Source organism: Bos taurus, chromosome 16 (genome assembly GCF_002263795.3).
Source record: "Bos taurus isolate L1 Dominette 01449 registration number 42190680 breed Hereford chromosome 16, ARS-UCD2.0, whole genome shotgun sequence".
Lineage (NCBI taxonomy): Eukaryota > Metazoa > Chordata > Mammalia > Artiodactyla > Bovidae > Bos > Bos taurus.
The window spans coordinates 5,463,625-5,479,713 of NC_037343.1; the positions used below are offsets into that span (position 1 = coordinate 5,463,625).

The 16,089-nt window shown below is 37.5% G+C and overlaps 1 protein-coding gene across 1 annotated transcript in view; it reads left to right on the forward strand.

The window, feature by feature from the left end:
- CR1L (complement C3b/C4b receptor 1 like) overlaps positions 1–16,089 on the forward strand; it is a 72,003-nt gene that overhangs the window by 7,647 nt on the left and 48,267 nt on the right. Inside the window, 4 exon segments of the mRNA XM_024976607.2 lie at positions 9,986–10,095; positions 10,097–10,155; positions 10,593–10,624; positions 10,694–10,816. Of these exon segments, the coding sequence (XP_024832375.2) occupies positions 9,986–10,095; positions 10,097–10,155; positions 10,593–10,624; positions 10,694–10,816 (324 nt within the window).

The following is a 16,089-nucleotide window of genomic DNA, read 5'->3' on the forward strand; positions in this document are numbered from 1 at the left end:
GTCTCCTCTTTCACTTTCATCAAGAGGGTTTTTAGTTCCTCTTCACTTTCTGCCTTAAGGGTGGTGTCATCTGCATATCTGAGGTTATTGTTATTTCTTCAGGCAATCTTGATTCCAGCTTGTGCTTTTTCCAGCCCAGCATTTCTCATGATGTACTCTGCATATAAGTTAAATAAGCAGGGTGACAATATACAGCCTTGATGTACTCCTTTTCCTATTGGGAACCAGTCTTTGTTCCATGTCCAGTTCTAACTGTTGCTTCCTGACATGCATACAGGTTTCTCAAGAGGCAGGTCAGGTGGTCTGGTATTCCCATCTCCTTTAGAATTTTCCACAGTTTATCATGATCAACACAGTCAAAGGCTTTGCCATAGTCAATAAAGCAGAAATACATGTTTTTCTGGAACTCTCTTGCTTTTTTGATGATCCAGCGGACGTTTTCAATTTGATCTCTGGTTCCTCTGCCTTTTCTAAAACCAGCTTGAACATCTGGAAGTTCAACCTAGACAGCATATTAAAAAGCAGAGACATTACGTTGCCAACAAAGGTTCATCTAGTCAAGGCTATGGTTTTTCTAGTAGTCATGTATGGATGTGAGTGTCGGAATATAAAGAAAGCTGAGCGCTGAAGAATTGATGCTTTTGAAATGTAGTGTTGGAGAAGACTCTTGAGAGTCCCTTGGACTGCAAGGAGATCCAACCAGTCCATCCTAAATGAGATCAGTCCTGGGTGTTCATTGGAAGGACTGATGCTGAGGCTGAAACTCCAATACTTTGGCCACCTGATGCGAAGAGCTGATTCATTTGAAAAGACCTGATACTGGGAAAGATTGAGAGCAGGAGTAGAAGGGGACAACAGAGGATAAGGTAGTTGGATAACATCACCGACACAAGGGGCATTGATTTGAGTTGACTCCGAGAGTTGGTGACGGACAGTGAGGCCTGGCGTGCTGCGGTTCATTGGGTTGCAATGAGTCAGACATGATTGAGTGACTGAAATGAACTGAACTGAAGGGAAGGGCATGCCATTCCAAGAATAGTTCATTACATTTGCTTTGTTGTTTTAGGTCTCTTTCTTCTTGTGAGCTTTGCTGTGACATTCAGCCTCTCCTAGTAAAACTTTGGCACCAGAAGCTCCACTTGGAATCTCTTTCCTTGTTCAGAACCAATGGATGAGATCACTATCAAAATTATATTCATCATACATACAACTATAGAAAAGGTGAAGGCATCTTATTTGAAATCACAGGAGTTGTTTTTTAGTTTTTGGTAGTTTTGGTAATTTTTTCCTATTTGTCCCAGTGGTTCTCAAAGTGCTATTATCTATCAAAATCACCTTGAAACTTTTTAAAAAGATGTTTTCTTGGGCCATTACCCACACCCACTCAATTACAGCTTTTAGGGATATAGCCTGATTTCTTGATATTTAAAAAAGTTTTTTAGGTAATTCATCATTCACCTATTCTTTGCAGCAAATATGCACTGACTGCTTATAACTGAGTGCTAGACCAAAAATCATGGAGTTTCTTGCCTTCATAATATGCATGTTTAATATCTATTGAGACACTTAGATATGTTTAAAAGCATATGAACATAAAAAAAAAAAAAACCCTAAATGATACAAAAGGAAAAGGCAAGGGTCTTATTAGAAATTATTATGTGATGGGGCAGAGGGAAATAGTTCAGATTTGAAATCCCTGGGAGGGTCAGGGAAGGCTTAAATAAGGAAGTAGCATTTTAATTTATTTTGGAATGTGTTATTTTGTGTTGGGTTATAGCTGATTAACAATGCTGTGATAGTTTCAGGTGAATAGCAAAGGGACTCAATCATTTATAAGGAAGCAGCATTTTAGTAGACATCTGGAAGAGTGAAAGTTACAGTGAAGATAAAAGTAATCACATGGAGGGAATATCACAGACAGAAGAAAGAACATATATCTTAAAGAAGAGGTAAAAAGGCTTTGGTGGGAAGGACTATAGCTCAGCTAGAGGACTAAGATGATACAAGATGAAGAAAGAAATAGACAAGGACACTCTAGCTTAATAGCTGCTATTTAATAAAGAGAATGTGTAGTAATAGATATAAGACTGTCTAATGTTAGAAAAAATAAGTAAGAAATGTGTGTTTTCTTGGATCACCATCCTTTGCTCAGATAGGATACACAGATTAAATCCCTTAATTTTGATAAAAGCCATTAAATAGGAAAAAACGTAAATAGCAACTATGCAGACCTAATGGCTAGTTCAATCCAATTTCTTCAGGAATTCTCATGTTTGTCAGTGGTTTGGTGGGAGTGACTGATCTGATCTGATCTGATTATGATTCAGTTCAGTTCAGTCGCTCAGTTGTGTCCGACTCTTTGTGACCCCATGAATCACAGCACACCAGGCCTCCCTGTCCATCACCAACTCCCGGAGTTCACTCAGACTCACGTCCATAGAGTCAGTGATGCCATCCAGCCATCTTATCCTCTGTCGTCCCCTTCTCCTCCTTCCCCCAATCCTTAGTTTAAAATGTATGTAGAATTTAAATACATGATAATAATAGAACAAAAGACAGGCAGGAAGTAAATGAAGTTAACATTTTCTGTGGTTCTTGCATTGTTGGGGAAATTATAACTGTTAATTACCTTTCCTATGTTAAGGGTGCACATTACCTTTAAATAACAATAAAATAAAATTATTAGTATATTAATAATTTAATAATAAAGAGAAATGAGTAAAATAATAAATATAATTAATAACAAGAAGGCACCATAGAAGAAAATAAAGAACATAGAAAACATAGGACAAATTAAAAACACATAGTAAAATGATTGCTAGAATCCCAAATATATCAATAATTATATTAAATATGAACAGACAATTCTATTTTAAAGATGAAGATTGTCATAGTACTGCATTTCCAAAACTGTGGACTGAGGCACCACGGGGGCTTTTATAAATTCACAAGGGGCCTATGGAATATTTTAAATATTCAGTGGAAACACAGCAATATTTGATATCTCTCACGTATTTTGCAAACTGCTAGCTCAGAGTAGGTCCCAGTTATGTTAGATTGCAGTAAGTTCTACTGGATGATGTCAAATCTTTGCAAAGCTGGGTTTTCAGCAATGACTGTGATAAAGAAAAAGTACCAAGTGAAAGTTAATCTGGAATCAGAAATTAAATGATGGTTTGCAATCTGATTTCAAGGTTTGCAAAGCTGAGCAGCATTTGACATTCTGTTATTAAGAATTATGGGGGGCACAAGACTTACTGAGCTGTTTGGGCCTAGTTATTTAGTAAATAAACTGTTAAGTATTTTTCCTTTGGCTAGAAATGACATGAAAAAATTACTAAGACTCTAAGAGTGCTGTGAACTTATTAAGTTTGGGGACTCTATCATAATTAAAAATAAAAACTATAGAATAGCATTGACACATGTATATTACCATATGTAAAATAGATGACTAGTGCAAGTTTGATGTATGAAGCAGGGCACACAAAGTTCGATGTATGGTGCTCTGGGACAACCCAGAGGAGAGGGTAGGGAGGGAGGTAGGAGGGGGTTCATGTTAGGGGGATTCATGTGCACCCGTGGGTGACTCATATCAATATATGGCAAAAACCAGCACAATATTGTAAATAAATTATCCTCCAATTAAAATAAGTAAGTTAATTAAAAAACAAACAAACAAAAAAAAACTATAGGGAATTCCCTGGTAGTCCAATGGTTAGGACTATGTGCTTTTGCTGCCTGGGCCCATGTTCAACTCCTGGTCGAGGAACTAAGATCCCACAAGGCATGCCAAGCAGCCTGCCTAAATAAATAAAAAATGAATAAAAGTAAAAATGAAAACTATTTGTTCCATATAAAACAAAAATAATACACATGTTCAGAGACAGAATGAAAGAGAAAGTTGCTCAATCGTGTCCTACTCTTTGCAACCCTATGGACTATACAGTGCATGGAATTCTTCAGGTCAGAATAGTAGAATGGGTAGCTTTTCCCTTCTCCAGAGGATCTTCCCAATCCTGGAATCTAACCCAGGTCTTCCACATTGCAAGAGAATTCTTTACCAGCTGAGCCACAAGAGAAGCCCCAGAGACAGAATGAATGAATACAAAAAGATGGAAAAGTATGTTATGCAAAAATGAACCAAAAGAAAGCTGATTTGACAAATGTGGCATTATGACAATCTTCATCTTTGAATTATCATTCTGTGTTTATATTTAAAACAGTGATAGGAACTTCCCTGGAGGTCCAGTGGTTAAGACCTGGCCTCCCAATGCATAGGTGTGAGTTTGATCCTTGGTTGGCAAGCTAATATTCCACAAGCCACATGGCCAAAAAACCGAAACATAAAACAGAAGCAGTTCAGTTCAATTCAATCGCTCAGTCATGTCCAACTCTTTGTGACCCAATGGACTGTAGCATTCCAGGCTTCCCTCTCTATCAACAACTCCTGAAGGTTGCTTAAACTCATGTCCATAGAGTTGGTGATACCATCCAACCATCTCATCCTCTGTCGTACCCTTCTCCTCCTGCCTTCAATCTTTCCCAGCATCAGGGTCTTTTCCAAGGAGTCAGTTCTTCACATCAGATGGCCAAAGTATTAGAGCTTCAGCTTCAGCATCAGTCCTTCCAGTGAATATTCAGGACTGATTTCCTTTAGGATGGACTGGTTTAATCTCCTTGCAGTCCAAGGGACTCTCAAGACTCTTCTCCAACACCAGAGTTCAAAAGCATCAATTCTCTGGCGCCCAGCTTCCTTTATAATTCAACTCTCACATCCACATATGACTACTGGGAAAACCGTAGCTTTGAGTAGACAGACCTTTGTTGGCAAAGTGATGTTTTGGCTTTTTAAAATGCTGTCTAGGTTGATCATAGCTTTCCTTCCAAGGAGCAAGCATCTTTTAATTTCATGGCTGCACTCACCATCTGCAGTGATTTTGGAGCCCCCCAAAATAAAGTCTGTCACTGCTTCCACTGTTTCCCCATCTATTACCCATTAAGTGATGGGACCAGATGCCATGATCTTTATTCTGAATGTTGAGTTTTAAGCCAACTTTTTTACTCTCCTTTTTCAATTTCATCAAGAGGCTCTTCAGTTTTTCTTCACTTTCTGCCATAAGGGTGGTGTCATCTGTGTATCTTAGGTTATTGATATTTCTCCTGGAATCTTGATTCCAGCGTATGCTTCATCCAGCCCAGCATTTCACATTATGTACTCTACATAGTAGTTATATAAGCAGGGTTACCAATATACAGCCTTAATGTACTCCTTTCCCAATTTGGAACAAATCTGTTGTTCCACGTCCAGTTCTAACTGTTGCTTCTTGACCTGCATACAGGTTTCTCAAGAGGCAGGTAAGATGGTCTGGGATTCCCATCTCTTGAAGAATTTTCCACAGCTTTTTTTTTTTTTTTTTGTGATCTACGCAGTCAAAGGCTTTGGCATAATCAATAAAGCAGAAGTAGATGTTTTTTTCTGGTATTCTTATGGTTTTTTTTTTTTTTTTTTTTTTGATGATTCAATGGATCCATTGAAAACAGAAGTGATGTTGTAAAAAATTCCATAAAGATTTTAATAATGGTCCACATTAGAAAAACAAAACAAAACAAATATAGATATGTTGTTGTTCGGTCGCCAAGTTGTATCTTACTCTTTGCAACCCCATAGATGGCAGCATGCCAGACCTCCCTGTCCCTCACCATCTCCCTCAATTTACTGAGGGTTAAATCTGTAAACTTTTTTTTTGTTTGTTATTTGCCTTACAAGTAAAGTATAGAAAATATAATTTGAGGCAAGATTCATTACTAGAGATAAGGAGATATATATTGTAATAATAAAAGAGTCTATTTACTAGGAAATATAATTTTAAAATACATAAAAGTACATCACTATACATATATAAAAACATTAAAATATGTATAGTAAAAAAAAAAAGAGCAGAGTTAGAAAAATAAGAAAAATGTACAATAGATGGAACATTATCTGGTACAATAAGCAGACACCCACAAATCAGTAAGTATCCAGATGATTTAAACAAATATGATTTTGCCTCACTGATACACCTACAGCACTGCACCCATTATTGCAGACACACAGTTTTTACAAATATATACACATACAATTGTCTCATTTGATCATATACTAAACCATAAAACAAACTCAATTAACCTCAAAATTTGGTAATAAATATATATCTAAAGACATTTCCTCAAATGTGTGTAAATTCTGCAAAACTATTCTAAGTAAACCGTGGGTCAATGAAGAAACAATGGTCATTATCAAATGTTTAAATTGAAAAAAAGCACATTATAACTCATGGAATACTGTCAAACTGTTAAAAACACTGCTTTCTTTGTTTAGAAACTATGAACAGCTGAAAATTTTAAAAAGTCTGAGTAATTATCTCAGAGTGTTAGTATTTCTAACACTCTGGCTCAGTGTTAAAGAATCTTCCTTTTTTGATTTCTTCTGTGATTTGTTGGTTATTCAGCAGCGTGTTGTTCAGCCTCCATATGTTGGAGTTTTTAATAGTTTTTCTCCTGTAATTGAGATCTAATCTTACTGCATTGTGGTCAGAAAAGATGCTTGGAATGATTTCTATTTTTTTGAATTTACCAAGGCTAGCTTTATGGCCCAGGATGTGATCTATCCTGGAGAAGGTTCCATGTGCGCTTGAGAAAAAGGTGAAATTGATAATCTTAACAGACCCATCACAAGCACGGAAATTGAAACTGTAATCAAAAATCTTCCAGCAAACAAAAGCCCCGGTCCAGACGGCTTCACAGCTGAATTCTACCAAAAATTTAGAGAAGAGCTAACACCTATCCTGCTCAAACTCTTCCAGAAAATTGCAGAGGAAGATAAACTTCCAAACTCATTCTATGAGGCCACCATCACCCTAATACCAAAACCTGACAAAGATCCCACAAAAAAAGAAAACTACAGGCCAATATCACTGATGAACATAGATGCAAAAATCCTTAACAAAATTCTAGCAATCAGAATCCAACAACACATTAAAAAGATCATACACCATGACCAAGTGGGCTTTATCCCAGGGATGCAAGGATTCTTCAATATCCGCAAATCAATCAATGTAATACACCACATTAACAAATTGAAAAATAAAAACCATATGATTATCTCAATAGATGCAGAGAAAGCCTTTGACAAAATTCAACATCCATTTATGATAAAAACTCTCCAGAAAGCAGGAATAGAAGTAATATACCTCAACATAATAAAAGCTATATATGACAAACCCACAGCAAACATTATCCTCAATGGTGAAAAATTGAAAGCATTTCCTCTAAAGTCAGGAACAAGACAAGGGTGCCCACTTTCACCATTACTATTCAACATAGTTTTGGAAGTTTTGGCCACAGCAATCAGAGCAGAAAAAGAAATAAAAGGAATCCAAATTGGAAAAGAAGAAGTAAAACTCTCACTATTTGCAGATGACATGATCCTCTACCTAGAAAACCCTAAAGATTCCACCAGAAAATTACTAGAAATAATCAATGACTATAGTAAAGTTGCAGGATATAAAATCAACACACAGAAATCCCTTGCATTCCTATACACTAATGATGAGAAAATAGAAAGAGAAATTAAGGAAACAATTCCATTCACCATTGCAACGGAAAGAATAAAATACTTAGGAATATATCTACCTAAAGAAACTGAAGACCTATATAGAGAAAACTATAAAACACTGGTGAAAGAAATCAAAGAGGACACTAATAGATGGAGAAATATACCCTGTTCATGGATTGGAAGAATCAATGTAGTGAAAATGAGTATACTACCCAAAGCAATTTATAGATTCAACGCAATCCCTATCAAGCTACCAACAGTATTCTTCACAGAGCTAGAACAAATAATTTCACAATTTGTATGGAAATACAAAAAACCTCGAATAGCCAAAGTGATCTTGAGAAAGAAGAATGGAACTGGAGGAATCAACCTACCTCACTTCAGGCTCTACTACAAAGCCACAGTTATCAAGACGGTATGGTACTGGCACAAAGACAGAAATATTGATCAATGGAATAAAATAGAAAGCCCAGAGATAAATCCACGCACATATGGACACCTTATCTTTGACAAAGGAGGCAAGAATATACAATGGATTAAAGACAATCTCTTTAACAAGTGGTGCTGGGAAATCTGGTCAACCACTTGTAAAAGAATGAAACTAGACCACTTTCTAACACCATTCACAAAAATAAACTCAAAATGGATTAAAGATCTAAACGTAAGACCAGAAACTATAAAAATCCTAGAGGAGAACATAGGCAAAACACTCTCCGACATACATCACAGCAGGATCCTCTATGACCCACCTCACAGAATATTGGAAATAAAAGCAAAAATAAACAATGGGACCTAATTAACTTTAAAAGCTTCTGCACATCAAAGGAAACTGTTAGCAAGGTGAAAAGACAGCCTTCAGAATGGGAGAAAATAATAGCAAATGAAGCAACCAACAAACAACTAATCTCAAAAATATACAAGCAACTCCTACAGCTCAACTCCAGAAAAATAAACGACCCAATCAAAAAATGGGCCAAAGAACTAAATAGACATTTCTCCAAAGAAGACATACAGATGGCTAACAAACACATGAAAAGATGCTCAACATCACTCATTATCAGAGAAATGCAAATCAAAACCACTATGAGGCACCATTTCACACCAGTCAGAATGGCTGTGATCCAAAAGTCTACAAATAATAAATGCTGGAGAGGGTGTGGAGAAAAGGGAACCCTCTTACACTGTTGGTGGGAATGCAAACTAGTACAGCCACTATGGAGAACAGTGTGGAGATTCCTTAAAAAACTGGAAATAGAACTGCCTTATGATCCAGCAATCCCACTGCTGGGCATACACACTGAGGAAACCAGAAGGGAAAGAGACACATGTACCCCAATGTTCATCGCAGCACTGTTTATAATAGCCAGGACATGGAAGCAACCTAGATGTCCATCAGTAGAGGAATGGATAAGAAAGCAGTGGTACATATACACAATGGAGTATTACTCAGCCATTAAAAAGAATACATTTGAATCAGTTCTGATGAGGTGGATGAAACTGGAGCCTATTATACAGAGTGAAGTAAGCCAGAAGGAAAAACATAAATACAGTATACTAACGCATATATATGGAATTTAGAAAGATGGTAATGATAACCCGGTGTACGAGACAGCAAAAGAGACACTGATGTATAGAACAGTCTTATGGACTCTGTGGGAGAGGGAGAGGGTGGGAAGATTTGGGAGAATGGCATTGAAACATGTAAAATATCATGTAAGAAACGAGTTGCCAGTCCAGGTTCGATGCACGATACTGGATGCTTGGGGCTAGTGCACTGGGGCGACCAAGAGGGATGGTATGGGGAGGGAGGAGGGAGGAGGGTTCAGGATGGGGAACACGTGTATACCTGTGGCGGATTCATTTTGATATTTGGCAAAACTAATACAATTATGTAAAATTTAAAAATAAAATAAAATTAGAAAAAAAAAAAAAAGAAGAATCTTCCTGCCAATGCAGGAGATGCTGAGGGTTCAGTCCTTGGTTTGGGAAGATCCCCTGGCATAGGAAATGGCAACCTATTCCAGTATTCTTTGTGGAAGATTCCATGGACAAAGGAGCCTGAGGGACTACATTGCGTGGTGTCACAAGAGTTGGATGTGACTGAGTGACAGAGCGCATGCACACAGACACACGCACACATGCCTGAGGTTTTAAGGTATAGTAACTGAGTCCAATATTTAAAATACACATTAAAATATTGCTTCATATTTGTTGAGTTTTGTCTACAAACTAAGTGCTGAAATTTCTTTGTGCTGAATCATTGACTTGGCAACAGACTTTCAACAGTGGTTACTGCTACACCTATGAAACACACTGGAGAGAAAAAAAGATAAAGTATACCGGAAGTTTCTCCACTAACTTTGATGTCACTGTGGTCTTTCTCTCCAGGTCAACGCAAAGCCCCAGTGGAGCCCCATGCTTACAGAACTGATGGACAAAGATGAGTTTCCTGTTGGAACAACTTTGAAGTATAAATGCAGCCTTGGTGATTATGGAAGTGTTCTCTATCACCTGCCTACAAAACTCTATTTGGCCAAGCCCGGAAAACAACTGTACATGTAACAACTGAATACAGGGATTTCCTTTATCTCTATCTGGATTGAGAACTCCTCTGTATCAGTCAGTAATCCTTAAGATCTGATCAATTGTTCAAATTTTGAAATGAAGACACAAGTCTTGGTAACTTTGCCTAAAGTATAATAGACGTGAGATTTATTTTTGTAGATTGTATCTTCCTACTGCTTTGAGTCCCTATCATGCTCATTACAAATTCATTTCACAGGAAATGACCATCAGAAGGCATGACTGAGGGAAAATTTGCTAGGGGATGTCCCGTTTATACAACTGAAACTAACTAATGAATGACTCAGGAAAGGAAGGAAAGTGTAGGTGGGGAGAGAATCCCAAACTTCAAGTCTTTTGATTTATATTGGTTGAATTACAGAGTCAGCATTTTAGTAATAAAGTTTACTTTTTTTTTTTTTTTTTTTGACAGGCAAACAATATGAGGATGAGACAGATCTGGAGGTGAGGTCTTTTTTAAAATGATGGGTGGAAGGTATGTGATTCTGAGGCAGTCTTGTGAGTTTCCTCAAGGTAGCAAATCTGCGGAACTACAAATGCCCTTCAGTAATCTATGGCCAGGTTGAGATCTTATGTATTACTAGAAGTTCAGAGTATTTTACACCCAAGTTCCCATGTTCTGCTTCTTTCCCACAGGTAAATCATGTGGATCTTTTCTAGAGCCCATAAATGGCAAAATGAAGATCAACAAAGTCACTTGGTTTGGATCAACTTTTAATTATTTTTGTAATAAAGGGTGAGTTGGCAGTAGCATTGTTTTGGATAACAGTTCTAGAATTGTAACAGTAGCCTCTAAATAATAGTCTCAGAGTCAAACTACTTATTCACTCAAAATATAACTTTAAGGTTTCTAAGTAGAGGTGGTGACTTGAACCCAGGCATTTAACTACACTTGGCAATGACTAAACAAATATTTGAAAAAAATAGGAAAAACCTGTATCCAAGATAGAAATTAGAGGGGTGAGGATAGTCTTTTCATACTGAATTAAGGTACCTAAAGCAAAGTGAAACATTCACTAGATGAGATTGACCAGCATTGTAAAAATATAAATGAAACAAACATACCTACATTCTTAAAACAATAAGGCTTAGAAATGTTGGAATCAGGAAAAAGTAGGAAAGACCTCTTTATTTGGGATGATGGAGCAGATGTGATGGATGGGCTAATCTTAATTGTTCAAGCACCCCTACAGAAGTGTACACTATGCAGGTATCATGCAGCGGACATACTCTTGGCTTATTGCTGCAGGAGACAACCAATTAAGGAAAAAGAAGGAGGACCTTATATCTTAAGTTCTGATCTGCTTTTATTACTTATTGCTTACTTACAATACATACAAAATAATATAACTGAAACATAAAAATAGTAATAAAATGAAATGAATTTCAGTGCATATGCCACCAGCCTTAAAAACATCACTAGTCCCTTTGATTACTAAGTACTTGAGTACTATGGAGAAAAGGAAAGATATACCTGATTGAATGCAGAGTTCCAAAGAATAGCAGGAAGAGATAAGAAAGTTGGCCTCAGTGATCAATGCAAACAGATGGAGGAAAATAATAAAATGGGAAAGACTAGAGATCTCTTCAACAAAATTAGAGATACAAAGGGAACATTTCACACAAAAATGGGCTCAATAAAGGACAGAAATGGTATGGACCTAACAGAAGCAAAAGATATTAAGAAGAGGTGGCAAGAATACACAGAACTATACAAAAAAGATCTGAATGACCCAGATAAGCATGATGATGTGATCACTCACCTACACCCAGACATTCTGGAATGCAAAGTCAAGTGGACCTTATGAAGCATCACTACGAACAAAACAAGTGGAGGTGATGGAATTCCAGTTGAGCTATTTCAAATCCTAAAAGATGATGCTGTGAAAGTGCTGCATGAAATACACCAGCAAATTTGGAAAACTCAACAGAGGCCACAGGACTAGAAAAGGTCCGTTTTCATTCCAATCCCAAATAAAGGCAATGCCAAAGAATGCTCAAACTACCACACAATTGCACTCATCTCACATGCTAGTAAAGTAATGCTCAAAATTCTCCAAGCCAGGCTTCAACAATACGTGAACCATGAACTTCCAGATGCTCAAGCTTGATTTAGAAAAGACAGAAGAACCAGAGATCAAATTGCCAACATCCATTTGGTCATGGAAAAAGGAAGAGAGTTCCAGAAAAACATCTACTTTGGCTTTATTGACTACATCAAAACCTTTGACTGTGTGGATCACAACAAACTGTGGAAAATTCTGAAAGAGATGGGAATACCAGAACACCTTACCTGCCTTCTGAGAAGTCTGTATGCAGGTCAAGAAGCTACAGTTAGAACAGGACATGGAACAATGGACTGCTTCCAAATCAGGAAAGAAGTACATCAAGGCTGTATACTGTCACCCTGCTTCTTTAACTTCTATGCAGAGTACATTATGCGGAATCCTGCATTGGATGAAACACAAGATTGAAGCACAATCCCACAAGATTCCTGGGAGAAATATCAATAACCTCATATATGCAGATGACACCACCCTTATGGCAGAAAATGAAGACAACTAAAGAACCTGTATACCTGTGATGGATTCATTTTGATATTTGGCAAAACTAATACAATTATGTAAAGTTTAAAAATAAAATAAAATTAAAAAAAAAGAAAGTGAAAGAAAAGATCTTTTTTTAAAATTTATTTTATTTTATTTTTTAACTTTACAATATTGTATTGGTTTTGCCATATATCAACATGAATCCGCCACAGGTATATACGTGTTCCCCATCCTGAACCCTCCTCCCTCCTCCCTCCCCATACCATCCCTCTGGGTCTTCCCAGTGCACCAGCCCCAAGCATCCAGTACAGTTCAGTTCATTGTTTCAGTCGTGTCCGACTCTGCAACCCCATGGACTGAAGCACACTAGGCTTCCCTGTCTGTCACCAACTCCTGTAGTTTACTTAAACTCATGTCTATTGAGTTGGTGATGCCATCCAACCATCTCATCCTCTGTTGTCTTCTTCTCCTCCCACCCTCAATCTTTCCCAGAATCAGGGTCTTTTCAGATGAGTCAGTTCTTCTCATCAGGTGGCCAAAGTATTGGAATTTCAGTTTCAGCATCAGTCCTTCCAATGAATATTCAGGACTAATTTCCTTTATGATGGACTGACTGGATCTCCTTGCAGTCCAAGGGACTCTCAAGAGTCTTCTCCAACACACAGTTCAAAAGTATCAATTTCTTCAGCGCTCAGCTTTCTTTATAGTCCAACTCTCACATCCATATGTGACCACTGGAAAAACCAAAGCATTGACTAGACAGACTTTTGTTGGCAAAGTAATGTCTCTGCTTTTTAGTAAGCTGTCTAGGTTGATCATAGCTTTTCTTCCAAGGGGCAAGTGTCTTAATTTCATGGCTGCAGTCACCATCTGCAGTGGTTTTGGAGCCCCCCAAAATAAAGTCTTTCACTGTTTCCATTGTTTTCCCATCTATCTGCCACAATGTGATGGGACCAGATGCCACGATCTTACTTCTCTGAATATTGAGTTTTAAGCCAAATTTTCACTCTCCTCTTTCACTTCATCAGGAGGCACTTTAGTTCTTATTCGCTTTCTGCCATAAGGGTGTTGTCATCTGCGTAGCTAAGGTTATTGATATTTCTTCCAGCAGTCTTGATTCCAGCTTGTGCTTCCTGCAGCCCAGCGTTTCTCATGATGTACTCTCCATATAAGTTAAATAAGCATTTTGACAATATACAGCCTTGATGTACTCCTTTCGCAACTGGAACCAGTCTAGAGTTACATATTCAGTTCTAACTTTTGCCTCCTGACCTGTATACAGATTCCTCAAGAGGCAGGTCAGTTACTCTGATATTCCCATCTCTTTAAGAATTTTCCACAATTTGTTGTGATCCATACAGTCAAAGGCTTTGGTATAGTCAATAAAGCCAGAGTAGGAGTTTTTCTGGAACTCACTTTGTTTTTTAATGATCCACCGGATGTTGGCAATTTGATCTCTGGTTTTGCTGCCTTTTTTAAATCTAGCTTAAACATCTGAAATTTAACAGTTCATGTAATGTTGAAGCCTGGCTTGGAGAATTTTGAGCATTACTTTACTATCGTGTGAGATGAGTGCAATTGTGTGATAGTCTGAGCATTCTTTGGCATTGCTTTTCTTTGGGGTTGGAATGAAAACTTACCTTTTCCAGTCCTGAGCCCACTGTTGAGTTTTCCAAATTTGCTGGTGTATCGTGTGCAGCACTTTCACAGCATCATTTGAAATAGCTCAACTGGAATTCCATCACCTCCACTAGCTTTGTTCATAGGGATGCTTCCTAAGGCCCACTTGACTTCCCATCCAGGATGTCTGGCTCTAGGTAAGTGATCACACCATCATGATCATCTGGGTTGTGAAGATCAAAGTTGGCTTAAAACTCAGCATTCCAAAAAGTAAAATGTTGGCATCTGGTCCCATCACTTCATGGCAAATAGATGGGAAAGCAATGGAAACAGTGACAGATATTTTATTTTCTTGGGCTCCAAAATCATTGCAGATGGTGACTGCAGCCATGAAATTAAAAGATGGTTGCTACTTGGAAGAAAAGCTATGAGCAACCTAGGCAGCATATTAAAAATCAGAGACATTACTTTTCCAACAAAACCCTATGGTTTTTCCAGTAGTCATGTGTGTATGTGAGAGTTGAAGTATAAAGAATGCTGAGCACTGAAGAATTGATGTTTTTGAACTGTGGTGTTGGAGAAGACTGTTGAGGTCCATTGGACTGCAAAGAGATCCAGTCAGTCCATTCTAAAGGAAATCTGTCCTGCATATTCATTGGAAGGACTGATGCTGAAGCTGAAACTCCAATACTAGGCCACCTGATGTGAAGAACTGACTCCTTGGAAAAGACCCTGATGCTGTTAAAGATTGAAGGTGGGAGGAGAAGGGGACAACAGAAAATGAAATGGTTGGATGGCATTACTGACTAGATGGATGTGAGTTTGAGTAAACTCTGGGAGTTGGTGATGGACAGGGAAGCCTAGCATGATGCAGCCCATGGGGATGGACAGTGTCAGACATGACTGAGTGACTGAACTGACCTGAACCTATACCTTTAATGTTGTGTGCTCTTTTCTATTTTCTTTCCTTCACTCTTCAAAACTTCTCCAAAAGTAACCACCATCATGAATTTTGTCTATCCCTTACATTTGTTTTCTATTTCTCTCATATGTAGTCCTAACCATTATATTTTTTATTATACATATTTTGAACTTTATATAAATGACATGATTTTGTATGTACTTTTATGCATCTTGCTTTTGATTTAATGATTTTTTTCTGACATTCATTCAGGTGATTGTGGTTAACTCATTTTCATTTAGATTGGTACTCTCTTTTACACATACAATACAATTTATTTCTTTGTTCTTTTTATTAGATATTTGGATTATTTCTAGTTTGTTTTGCTTTGTTTTGTTTTTATAAGCATCTTTGATATAAACTTTCTTATACAGGTTTCCTAGTGCAAATGGGCAAAAGCTTCTATAAAACAGTGGTTTTCAAACATTTTATCATGATCAACAACTAGAAATATATTTCTATAGTATACAAACACACATAGAGACACATGTATACCACATCACATACACATTTGTATAAATTCAAAGTGTCACACAACTATTCAACATTAAACTAGAAATTTTAGCCAGGACAGTTAGTGAAGAGAAATAAATAAAAGGCATCTATATTGGAAAGGAGAATTAAAGCAATCTCTGAAATTAAGATAGTCTTTTGGCCTTTGTGGGAGAGGGAGGAGGGGGGGTGATTTGGGAGAATGGCATTAAAACATGTATAATATCATATAAGAAACAAATTGTCAGTCCATGTTCGATGCAGGATACAGGAAGCTTGGGGCTGGT